Raw genomic sequence first — 13,270 nt, forward strand, 5'->3', positions numbered from 1 at the left:
ACATTTAAGTTCCAAGTTAGTATTAGTATAATTTATGATATGGTTGTAGCTATTGTAGTAAATTTGAACTTGAAGAATTATAAGCTCGGTTATCAAGAGGGAAGCCAATGTCCTGGACTTCAAGGTACTTACTAAGAACCTTCTGGCAAACAGTGCTCTGCGGACACTGCAAGCCAGGAGCTACTAGAATGTACAGACACGTCCAAGTTCAGAGATGCAAAGGTCAGATGGACAAACAGCAAACAAGCAAAAATCATCACCTTCAAGCTAATGAATTTTGTCAGACAAGGAGAGAACACACCTTTGTAGGAAGCACATGTTTGGACAGGGTGGGATTGTGCAGAAATTTATGCCTGGAGGGGAGCAGGTGTTAGGAGCTAAAGGGTGATGGCAGAGAGACGCTGAGGCAGACCCAGCGCTGAGGAAATGCCTGGTGGTCAGGGGAGGTTGGTGAGAAAAAGTTCCATCTTCAGGCCTGGCTAGGCTTGGTAGAAAGCGACAATGTGTGTAATTGAGAATTTGCATTCTTTGTTAGATTTATCACTCAGGTGAATGGGGCCACCACCCTAAAGGCTGTAATATATAAGTTTATGAGTATCTGCAAGTACCACTGCCAAATACCGAAAACAGCCCTTTGAAGAATGAGATTTCATTAGGGATTGTAAGCATTTTCCCAGGCATTAGAAACAAATTAGGCAAACCTGCTTCAGTGAATTGACCATGGTCACATTTTAGTCTCTCCAAGCGCCACAGACACGGTTCTTTGAACACCCAGAGCCCTGCAGCATGGCTCACGAGCTCTGCTCTGCTCTCGGAGCTCCTGCTGTCACTGCACCAGTGGGATTACCAGGCTGTGACAAAGCCAGATGATGAGGCAAGGGGACCACACAGAGGACTGAGCTGTAGAGAATCTTTGAGACCCAGGATCCTCCTTCCATGTAAAATCTGACCCATTTAAAAGGAAACTCCTGTGCTATCCCTGTTCAGCCCCATTCACAGGTCAAGGTAGGGGCTGGGCCCTTGTTGGGATCACAGGGCTCCCTTGGACAGAGAATCTTGGTGGACTCTCCCAGGCTTGTCAGGAACCTTCTCTCCGGCCTGAGACAGGGAGCTAGTGACCCGGAGCTGATGGAACCAGTAGCCGTAGCCACAGCCTCTACCTTGGTCTGATGTTGAAGCTTATTCACCAATGTGCTAGTATTAAGAAGTGTGGTCTTAAGGAGGTGATTAAGTTACAAGGAATGGGTCCTCACGAATTGGATTCGTGACCTTACAGGAGTGCTTTGCCCTTTCTATCCTTCTCCCATGTGAGGACACAACAAGAGGTGCCATCTATAAAGAAGACAGTGGCCTTCAGCAGACACCAGATCTGCCTGCACCTTGACCTCGGACGTCCCGGTCTCTAGAACTGTAAAAACTAAATTCTCTCTCTCTTTTTTTTTTTTTTTTCATATCATGCACTTTCAGTCCTCCTACAGGAAAGGAGCTTGGTAATCCACAGGAGAAAAAGAGGTTGAAGGAACTGCAGCACAATTGAATAGGAAGGCATAGAATGGCAGCATGCACAAACCATGGGGGTGGGGTGGGGCGGTGCATGGAGTTCACTGGAAGCAAGAGGCCAGCGTCAGGGGAAAGGAGCTTGGCCCTTTCATGGCCAGCTTCCTGAAGAGCAGCCAAACTTTCCCTTGGATGTGAAGTCAGAACACTTTACCGTGGTTTATTTGGTTTACCAAATAATGGCCATTTGGGAGGAGCACTTGGTCATTATCATTACCCCAGATGTTTGTTTTCAGACATCCCCATATCATAGCCATGCTTCTTGCCCACTCCTGTGATAGCTGGGATCAAGGATAAACCTTGACAACCAGTGGTTTAAACAACAGACAGTTTTCATCTCCATCAGTCAACAGTGCATGCAAAGGCAACTCAGGGCCAACATGCCAGTTCTACAGTGCCTGGGAACAAGCACCTCCTCCCTCCCTTTAAAGGGACAGCCAGCAATCCAAAACTCCAAAAAGCACTTATGAAAAGCTGCTCAAAAGAGCTCTTCCAAGTCATTTTGAATTAGTAAAGTCTAAGCCTCCTAGCACCCTAGCCCAGGTGAAAGAACACGGCTGCAATAGGTAGAGCGCATGCAATAGACCAGAGTGAAACAAGAAGCTCCACTTTTTGGCCTCTGGGGTGGGGAATGAAACTCCTCCCTGTGTTGGCGGTTTGCTCAAAGCTCTCTCTGGCATGTCTGATCATGCCTGCTTGCCTGACTGAACTGTGGCAGGATGCTGATTATTCAACAGGGCTAAATGAGCCCAGCACAAGTCACCTTGACTGGTTTAATGTGCTTAGATTTATTAGGAGTTTCATTATTATCATAACAAAAAAAGCAAGCGGGCCAAAACTTCCAGGTCAATTATCAGCATGAATCTAGAAATGAGAAGAGATGTGTTTGGACACTTTGACTTTAACCATCAAATCCAAAGTCCCCTCCCTTCAGTGATCCAGGCATTGGAGCCAGGCAGACCAGCTTCACCCAGGCCAGGGTCTCAGCTCATTCTGCTCTCCTCAGCCCATGCTCCTGGACCTGAAAACAAAGCTTTTGTGTTTATTTATTCTAAAAAGTCAGACTTATCTTTGGACTTCACCCCTGACTTATTCCTATGCTGCAATTCCTTACAGATGTTTGACGCTGTACCCTGTGTTGGAAGACCTCTTCCTAGTCTCTGGTTTGGATCTGCCCTTGTTTTTTTTTCCCTCCGTCTTTGTGGCTTACTGTTGTATTGCTGACAACACTAGAAAATCTTGTTTTACTCTCTTAACCAATATATCTTTTCACAGAAATGTAGTTACAAAACACCAAGGAAAGTCCTGAAGGAGTTTTTTTTTTTTTTTTTAAGCTGAAAAGGCAATTTCCAAGGATAGCCCTGCCTTTATTTAAGCTTTTACAAAAGTCTTTCCTGCTTATGAAATATGCTGCTTTTAGTAAACTGGAAGATATGGAGGCGAATCAAGAAGAAAATAAACCTGGCCCAGAATTCTACCACTCAGAGAAACCAGGGGCACCAGTTTCAGAACCTTCTTCATTTCTCTGAGAAAGCCTGGACGCAGGTGCAGGCCTCAGCAGTGATGTGTCCGGCTCAAAGAAGCTTCACCTGACCTGCAGGTGCAAAGACCCACTCTCCTCTTTTGAGTCCCAAGAGTATCCTTTAAATCACGCTGGGAACACTTGTAGTAAGGCACATGTTTACTCAGCTGTCTGTTCCCCCTTCCAGAATGAGAGGAGCTTCCCAAGGCAGTGACTGTGCCTCATCCACCTTCGAAAACCAGGGCTCAGCACCAGGTAGGTGTTCAATCCCATGATGCTGACAACTTCCAGGTTCCCAGTGCTTACAGGCCCCAGCAAGCCACGATGCCAGTAATGCTTCAGGTCAGCAGGACAGGCAGTGAGGTGGGCTGTTTTTACTGCCAGAAAGTTAGGGGATTCAGGCAAGGAAACATTCTGGGCAAGAATGTTGTGACCAGGGAGCTGCAGCCTTTGTCTAAAGCACCGTCTTACGGGTTGTTTTTCCCATTGGAGACAAGTACTGGAAAATCTGTTAACCTAGACAGCCAGCCACACAACTTTTGGTCTCATCCTTCTTGTGGTCAGCTACCAGAATGAGAAGAAAAACGACAAGCCTCATCAGAGGGCCCCAAATAAGAGCTTCCATGGCCCCGAACTCGACACCTACAATAGCAAAGCCAAGAACATGGGTCATTACACCTGTGGTAATGAGTGGAATTGAGTTTTTCAAATAAGATTCCTTGTTTTTCAAATAAGACTGGGGCCAGGTCAGTAGTTGAACAAGAAGCAACTCTGGGAGGATCCTTCAAAAACCCAGGCATGGCCTTCTGTCAGCAGCCACCACAAGCCTCAGAAATCCTGTGTCTCAACTCTGTGTTGGTATGTGACCTCCTGACACTCTTCCCAAGTCTCCAATGAAGCCAGAAATGCAAGCATCAGTGTTTCACTTTAATTTTAATTTTTTTTTTTTTTGAGACAGAGTCTTGCTCTGTTGCCTAGGCTGGAGTGCAGTGGTGTGATCTCAGCTCACTGCACCCTCTGCCCCCAGGCTCAAGCGATTCTCCTGCCTCAGCCTCCTAAGTAGCTGGGATTACAGGCGCCCGCCACCACGCCCAACTAATTTTTTTGTGTTTTTAGTAGAGAGGGGGTTTTGCCATGTTGGCCAGGCTGATCTTGAACTCCTGACCTCAAGCGATCGGCCCGCCTCAGCCTCCCAAAGTGCTGGGATTACAGGTATGAGCCACCGCACCCAGCCTAAATTTATTTAAATAAGGATTTCTCCTGATCAAATTATCCTGGAGTCCCTTTGACAAACTACAGTCTTAATATCTCTCTGAGCTATTGGCCCTGTTTCTACCTGTTGTGATCCTATTCTTTCTTGTAAATGAAAGCTTCAAAAAAAATGTTAACCGTAATTCAACTAGACATATATCAGTATGTTTAGAAAAGATAAAGACTTCTAAAAATTTAATGTCTACTGGAGGATTAGAAAAACATTTTATTATAGAAAATTCTAAATTGTAAACAAGTAGGATAGTAGGGCCGGGCACAGTGGCTCATGCCTGTAATCCTAGCACTTTGGGAGGCTGAGGTGGGTAGATTCTGTGAGCCCAGGAGTTGGAGACCAGCCTGGGTAACATGGGGAAACCCTGTCTCTACAAAAAATACAAAAATTAGCCGGGAGCGGTGGTACCTGCCTGAAGTTTCAGCTACTTAGAAGACTGAGGTGGGAGGGTCGCTTGAACCTGGAGGTCAAGGCTGCAGTGAGCCGAGATTGTGCCACTGCACTCCAGCCTGGGTGGCAAAGTGAGACCCTGTCTCGAAAAAATAAAAAGTAGTATAGTAGAATGAACCACATGTCAGATTTCAAGCACCAATCCATGGATAATCACAATTATCTACAACGTCACTCTCTCCGCTTCCACTTTAAAATAACTTCCAGGTTATTTTAAACCAAAGTAAAGACTATGATATTATTTTTACTTGAGACAAGGTCTCACTCTGTTGCCCAGGCTGGAGTGCAGTGGTGTGATCATGACTCATTGCAGTCTTGACCCGCTGAGCTCAAGCAATCCTCCCACCTCAGCTTCCGGAGTAGCTGGGACCACGGGCATGTACCGCCACTCCTGGCTAATTTTTACATTTTTTGTAGAGATGGGGTCTTACTATGTTGCCCAGGTGGGTCCCAAACCTCCTGGGGTCAAGTGATCCTCCTGCCTTGGTCTCCCAAAGTGCTGGGATTACAGGCATGGGTCGCTGCGCTCAGCCTTCATTTTATCCTCAAATGTTTCAGTATATATCATTAAAAGATAACGTCTCTTTATATAAAATTAACCACAAAACCATTATCACACCTACAGAAATAAACAATAAATTCTTCAGACCAAATATTTAGTCATGCTCACATTTCCCTTGTATCATAACTTCCACTAAATGGTTGGTTGGTTTGAATAGGGAGATGTAGGCCCACTGTGCATTGACATTAGTTATAAGAGTTAGAGATGGGCTAAGATCAAGCTTATAGGATACTTGGATAAATCGTAACTAGGAGGCCATATGTTGATATCATTCCAGCCAATAGTCAACTAGTCAATCTCAGAAATACTGAAAAACACATACAGATGTTGCGGCTTTTTTCCTGAAGTACAAGACAACTGTTAAAATCCTTCTCTATGCCAGTACTGAAGTATTTTGAGAACACACACGCACGTTCAGTAGTCTGGTACCAGAATTAATTTCCACTCTGGGTTCGATTCTGCACACACATCACCCTCTGGTTGCTTTCCTAACTTGGTTCTGATTACTGGCCTAACTCAAGTATAAAGAAATGAGGGAACACTGTTACTCATCTTGGCAAGTGTGAGGTTCAGTGACTGCAATACGCAGACATCACAAGTTCAAATGACTCACACTTTCTTTTATTTTCCTTAGAATCAGAAAAACTTTTAGGCTAAGTACCTCATTTTACTACAGCCTCTAAAAAGGAAAGACCACAAGAAAGGAACCTTCCAGATGATGAATACTGAAGAGGAAGAAGAAAAAGCAGCTGGTATTACCATAAGAGATTATATCCCCAGAGGCTGTAAAAGAAGACAACAAACAAAAAACAAAATAAAAGGAAGAAATTTGAGTGTGAACAGTCCCTATAGTCCCTGCTTGATGACCCTCTCAAGGACTTACCGATAAGATAGTAAGTGTCAAAGTGCTTGATACAAGTGTAGCTCAAGGCCAGGCACGGTGGCTCACACTTCTAATCCCAGCACTTGGGGAGGCCAAGGTGGGTGGATTGCTTGAAGTCAGGAGTTCGAGACTAGCCTGGCCAACATGGTGAAACCTTGTCTCTACTAAAAATACAAACATTAGCCAGGGGTGGTGGCCAACGCCTGTAATCCCAGATACTCTGGAGCCTGAGGTGGGAGAATCACTTGGACCCAGGAGGCAGAAGTTGCAGTGAGCTGAGATCACGCCACTGCACTCCAGCCTGGGTGACAGAGCGAGACTCTGTCTAAACAAAACAAAACAAAACAAAAGAACCACACAAATGTAGCTCGATGAGGATAATTTATGGTCCCAGTCATGAGCTCTCCACCAGGGGTCTGAGGGACTGAAGACAGACCCGGGCAATAACACACAAAGTCACTCTCAGCACAGTGACTACACGTGCCCTAGAGCTGTGGTTCCCTGACCTTCACCTAGGGTGCCTGCCAAGCACGTTGTGGCCAACCTGGCTTAGTCCAGGCATGGCAGGTCCCCATGCGATGACAAGCAAGGAGCTTCCTGTTGGGTTCCCAGGGCAACCTCAGGGCCCAGCTAGCTAGGAAGAGTGTGGCCAGCAGGCACTGCCCCGCTCAGCTTGGGACCCAGCCAGTGAGCTGAATGTTCAGGAAGACCTTCTGAAAACCAGTCAGCGCCTAGAGCTTTTTTTAAAAAAACCAATGGCCTTGAAACCTACCTGAGGAGGGGCTGCAAAATGGACACTGTGGACTCATCTGCTTAGCAACTTTACCACATCCTGAGTTGGCATGTTTGACATACTTAACTGCCCTCCACCGCCTGGCCCTTTATCCAGGGAAATTAGGAACAGATAGAATCAGAAACCACAGAGACACAGGCAAGAATAGACGCAACGAGAAATCTGCTTTGGATTATCAGACTGGAGCTAGGATTTCCAGCTCGGTAGGTCAGACGCCTGAGCACATCAAACCCCTGGTTTTTCCTGAGCGCAGCAGTTTCGTCTTCTGTGTGGAGTAAGAGTTTGAGAGGCGTCCCAATTCCATGTTCATGTGAGAGCAGAACATCTCTAATGCAATGACCCAAAGCTTTTCCTGACTAAAGTAGTGTTAGCCTCAGAGGCCCAGGGACATGATTCTTGGAGGAAGCTATGGGGCTCGAGGAGGCCTTTCTTCCATTCTTAGCTTTCATGGATTGCGAGGATTTCCTCTGTCAGAGGAACTTAGTCTAGGAGTTCTTACCATGGGAGGACTTTGGGAGGACTTAGCATGGGATGACTCCTAGTCTAGGAGTTCTTAGCATGGGAGGACTTCTTAGCATGGGAAAACCTCCCATGCTAAGAACTCCTAGCCTAGGTCCCAGTGACGGAGGAGATGCTCTGACAGCTGACAGAGGAGCCCTTCTGCCGAAAGGAAGCCAAGGTGCTGCCGAGAAGAGCAAGGGCCCTGCCTGAGGCCTTGTGGAAGCAAACACCACTCCCCACTGCCTGAGAACTGGAGCAAAGAGAGCATCTCGCGATGACTCCAGGACTACAGAGAATGGAGACCAACTTGCACTCCCTAAGGAAGTCCCAAAGAAACTTCCCTTCCAGGACCCTCTGCTCAGGGAAATGGGTGAGGCTTCCAACCTGGGCGAGGTGGGTTGGGGGACAGAGCTCTGAACCCTTGGCTCCATTGCAACAAGAGAAATTCTTCTCGGAGGTGCTCCATATACTGGGTTCATTTCTAACATGTTATGGTTACAATAGATCTGGGTCCCGTTGATTCGGGGAGCTGTCCGGAGGCAACCTGTTCTTGGTACCTTCTTCCTGACATATCAAGACTCGCTGAGACTAGGGAGTCTTCCCTTTGGGACCAAGGAAAATTCCATTCTCTTGATCATGATTCTGACCGCAGGGGAGCCCCGCCCGGCCTTCCTCCTGGCTGTGTGGAACAGCGGACGGTGATGCTGAGGCGAGATGGGGCAGTCCTGCCTCTGCGCCTCCAGCCACTCACCTGAGGGACACAGACAAGATCCGTTCTATCTCGATTTTCCGCTTCAGGACTTCTTTCACCAGGCCCTTGTCTGGGCCCTGTTTGACTTTTTCTCGTCCGATTAAGTACAAGCACTTTGGGGTAAGAAGCAGGTCTCGCTTTACACCCTGTAAGGAGAGGAGCTTTAAGAAGCTGGACAGGCCAGGCACGGTGGCTCACACCTGTAATCCCAGCACTTTGGGAGGCCGAGGTGGGTGGATCACCTGAGATCAGGAGTTCGAGACCAGCCTGACCAACATGGTGAAACCCCGTCTCTACTGAAAATACAAAAATTAGCTGGGTGTGGGGGTGGGTGCCTGTAATCCCAGCTACTTGGGAGGCTGAGGCAGGAGAATCATTTTAACCTGGGAGGTGGAGGTTGCAGTGAGCCGAGGTTGCGCCATTGCACTCCAGCCTGGGTGACGGAGCAAGACTCCGTCTCAAAAAAAGGTGGACAGACACGGTCAATATGATGACAACCATTCACACGGTGGACTGCTGTTACCAGGACAGTGGGAAGCGGCCTTGGACAGTCAATCTTCACTACTGTTGGGACGGCTGTTCCTTTCATCACATGACCGGACCCATGATGGGAAAAGATGGCATTATTTGTGATTATTAAGATGACATGTAAAAAATGGCTTCACCCTTTTTGACTTAAAAACTGGCAAACTCACATGGAGTCACCTGATGCATCAGGACAGCAGCTGTAAAGGGGAAGTCACCAACAGCTGTGGCGAGCTTACCAAGGATGCACTACAGCGTGTTTCTAAACAGGCGGCGGTGTCTGCATGTGTTTTCTTGGGAGTTCCTAAAATTTTCTTATTAAAATACTGACATATTGTCATTTGAATGATAATTCTCAATAATTAATATAAATCTACTCGGGAATTTGTGGGTAACCACTTTATAACGAGTACCGCTGCAAGAACTAAGCACCTGTGTAAACTGAGAGCTGCCGTCACAGCAGCTAGGGCCATGTACAGGTTGCAAGGAACGGTTTGGTTTTAGGAAAATAACATCGTGCTTCTGTTGTTTACTTCATTACATTTTTTTTTTTTTTTACCTCCCTGTCCCTGCCAAAAAACCAAAAGCTCTTAATGGGTCCATGAGCTTCTGAAACTTCAGATTTGTCTATTAGGACCAAGACTTTATCAAAAGGTATCTAAGGGAGGAGGTGAAAAATCAGCTGTTTCTCCTGTGGCTAGAAAAGCCTTACTTATCAGCCACTTTGGGAAAATGGGTGAGGATACTCTGCAATATTACTTGATATTCTCAATCCTTTGATTCAACAATTTCACTCCTATCAATTTCTTCTAAAAATATTTGGAGAGAGATAGATATACAAAGATGTGTGAAAATATGCTCATTGAAGTTATGATAGTAAAAAAGAAAAACTCACTAAAAATAGATTCATGAGAAACTGGTTAAAAATAATAAGGCATCTGTAAAATGGAATACTATGCAGCCATGTAAAATAACTTTTTTTTTTTTTTTTTGAGAAGGAGTCTGGCTCTGTGGCCCAGACTGGAGTACAGTGGCCGGATCTCAGCTCACTGCAAGCTCCGCCTCCCGGGTTTACGCCATTCTCCTGCCTCAGCCTCCCGAGTAGCTGGGAACACAGACGCCTGCCACCTCGCCCGGCTAGTTTTTTGTATTTTTTAGTAGAGACGGGGTTTCACCGTGTTAGCCAGGATGGTCTCGATCTCCTGACCTCGTGATCCGCCCGTCTCGGCCTCCCAAAGTGCTGGGATTACAGGCTTGAGCCACCGCGCCCGGCCGTAAAATAACTTATATTGCTCCCTGTATTACTATTGAAAATTCTCCCTAGCATTATTTAAACAAACAAATACTACCTCAGGACATAAAACAGCATGCAATATGTATCTCAGTTTTTGTAAAACTAAATACACAAATGTATGTTTTCATAAAAACATTCTGAAAGATATGGATATACACAGAATGTTAACAGTGATTGTTTCTGGGCATAGGTATCGATTTTTCTTTCGGTTTATGTTTTTTCTAAATTTTTCTACAATGACCATGTTCTGCTTTGGTAACAACAAAAGCAAAATAACAAGTTATTTTTTTAAAAAAGTAAGGAATCCGGTGATCTCAGAGGCGGGCAGTCAGCACGTACCTTGAACCTCCTGTCGTACTTGGTGACTGTGTCTGCAAAATCAATCTTCTCCCTCTTGCCCACGAACTGCTGGAGCTCTGGGTGCTCCTCCATCCCAATGTAATCCCCTATGAAGTTCCTGTTAATACTGTTTCTCCTTCTCTCCTTCTTGTTCAGTAAGATGTCTGAGGCTACGATTCCCAAGAGGGTGAAGATGGAAGAAGGATAAGTCAGTCAGAAAAAGGAGGAAAATACTGTGAAAATATACAAATAAACTCTAAATGATGCAATATTTGTAGCATGACATTATATGCAAAATAAAATGGAACTTAGAACTTCACGTAAGCTCAAATTTACTCTTCAGATTTGTTAAAATGAATGAAACAAAATTGCTAAAATACCTTCTTCTCTCATTTGAACATATTTCTTCCGGGCCACAAATTTCCTCCATGATTTCTGTATCACTCGAGCATATCCATCATACTTTCTCTCTCTCATCTCTTCTAAAAGAAATAGCTGTGAATGGAGAGAAGACAAATGTGAGCCAAGGCCCAAGCCCCAATCCCTGAACACTACTTTTCTTGTCATTCCAGGGACACTCAGTTTCGACAATGACATGCACAGGAAGCAACCTCTCTGATTCATGAACAAATACGTGAAATGCTTACTGTGGCATGTTGTTTATTCCCACTATAAAATGACCTATACCTTTTTTCTTTTAATGGAAAACAATGGGAAATAGGAGAATCTGAGTGTATTCAGTTGGACCTTGCCCTGCCTTGCTACAGTCTCTGTGAGACTCAAACAAGCGATTCAGCGCTTCTCCACTTATCCCCCACCTTCATCCAAAGATATTATTAGGAAGCCAGATCAAGTGAGTAGGTGGAGCTGTTGCTGTTGTTTGGTGCGGCATTTCGGCATGCAGCCTCTAAACAGAATTTTCCAGTTTCTGCAGGAGCAGGGCTTGTGCTGCTGTGGAAGGAGGGCTGCTCTACTTTCAGTTCCAAGAAAATACAGACTTCCTGTCTCAGGATTCACCAAGGAGCAGCAGAGCGAGGATAATAACCACAGTGATTGGAGCTGGACTTGAGGTGTGCTAGTTAGGACTTGGATTTGCCCAGGAGGGCTGGAGCTGTTAAGGGGCCACATCAGCCTCTGCCAGGTCTTGAGAGTCGGGCCATTTTACCAATGAATGCTGAGGTTCACCTCAACCAGGCTTTGGAATAATAAAAGCGACAGCAAACAGCTGTAGTGAGCCGAGTGCCCACTGTGGGGCAGAAGTCACCCTAGATGATTTCCACGCAGTTTCATTCAACACCACAGCTACATGAGCCACATACTCTGTCATCTCCGTTTTCCAGATGAGAAAACTGGAACTAAGACTGGGTGGGGCTAGAAAGTGAACCTAGGTCTTTCAGGCTCTGCCAGGCTCCTCATTTAGACATGCAAAGCTTCCTCTGTAAACCTGCATTTGATCACCTGTAAAATGGTAGGAAACCTTTTCATCTACCTTGAGAGTGGCTTCCATAACTCTCTAGGAAAAAAAGAAAATCAACCAATAAAAATGCAAAGTAAAGATGATGAATAGTCATTGCAAAAATGTTCCAGAAGTAAACAAGCCAATGTGGTTTGAAGGCAGCTGGGCTTGATTTGTTGTCTCCGTTTAGCCGGGTATATGCTTCGGAGCCAGACCTATCCTCTCCTGCCACTCAACTTCTCTCCTTCTCATAGCTCCATCTGTGCAGAAACAACAACCCAAACTCCAGACACCAGGGGAGGGGCCACGTAATTCCCCCGGCTTCAGTGCCGTATACAATGGACATAAGGACGGATTTCTAAACCCCAAGTGGAATGCACAGATTAGCAACTGGACAGAAAGTTTAAAATCTGAGCCCTGCAGTTAGTTGCCTGTTGTAAGAATATCCATTGATATTTCTTATCTTATGTATTGGGTTTCTGAGTAAGTCTTGTTTCCTTCTTTCCCAGAACTATTTTGGGCGTATCACAGAAAATACACTTGTGACTCAGAAAGGATGAAGAGGCAAACGATTCCCAACTTCCTAGAGACTATCTCAAAGATTCGCTGGATTTTAGATTTCTTTTTAAAAGTCCAGGGGGTTAGAAATTAGGGAGGTTCAAGAAAAAAAAACCTTGATAACATAGATGAGGAGAGAATAAAAACCAAACCAAACCAAACAATAACAACAACAGAAAAACATACAAAACAACCCTGAATGAGAAAAGCCAAAAGACATGGATACATGTAACACAAAACAAAAACAAACCCCATGGTGTCTGATGTGGATTTTGTTTTTTTGGTTTTTTTTGAGACAGAGTCTCGCTCTGTTGCCCAGGCTGGAGTCCAGTGGCGCAATCTCGGCTCACTGCAAACTCCGCCTCCCGGGTTCAAGCCCCATTCTCCTGCCTCAGTCTCCCGAGTAGCTGGGACTACAGGCACCCGCCACCATGCCCGGCTAATTTTTTTTGTATTTTCAGTAGAGACAGGGTTTCACCGTGTTAGCCAGGATGGTCTTGATCTCCTGACCTCTTGATTCGCCCGCCTCAGCCTCCCAAAGTGCTGGGATTACAGGCGTGAGCCACCGCGCCCAGCCATGATGGGGGTTGTTAAAGCAAACAGGTAATTTTGTATATTCAGCACATTTACTATTAAGGTAAAACCACATGGTAGTTTTTCTTTTTTTCTTTTTCCTTTTCCTGTTTTTGTTTTGTTTTGTTTTGTTTTTTTTAAGAGAAAAGGTCTTTCTTGATTTGTTGCCCAGGCTGGACTGCAGTGGTACAATCATAGCACACTGTAACCTTGAACTCCTGGGCTCAAGTGATCCTCTGACC

At 45.5% G+C, this 13,270-nt stretch overlaps 1 protein-coding gene across 2 annotated transcripts in view; it reads right to left on the reverse strand.

Moving 5' to 3' along the window:
- The window catches only part of LOC116272565 (unconventional myosin-Ie), a 102,968-nt gene that overhangs the window by 27,706 nt on the left and 61,992 nt on the right, over positions 1 to 13,270 (reverse strand). For both annotated transcript variants that reach the window (XM_031661305.1, XM_031661304.1), the window contains 3 exons: positions 10,822 to 10,936; positions 10,442 to 10,611; positions 8,284 to 8,429 (listed from right to left, as the gene is read on the reverse strand). In XM_031661305.1, coding sequence (XP_031517165.1) covers positions 8,284 to 8,429; positions 10,442 to 10,611; positions 10,822 to 10,936 — 431 coding nt within the window. The remainder of the gene's footprint in view (positions 1 to 8,283; positions 8,430 to 10,441; positions 10,612 to 10,821; positions 10,937 to 13,270) is intronic.

The sequence above is a fragment of the Papio anubis genome, unplaced genomic scaffold (assembly GCF_008728515.1).
Source record: "Papio anubis isolate 15944 unplaced genomic scaffold, Panubis1.0 scaffold128, whole genome shotgun sequence".
In the NCBI taxonomy this organism is placed as follows: domain Eukaryota; kingdom Metazoa; phylum Chordata; class Mammalia; order Primates; family Cercopithecidae; genus Papio; species Papio anubis.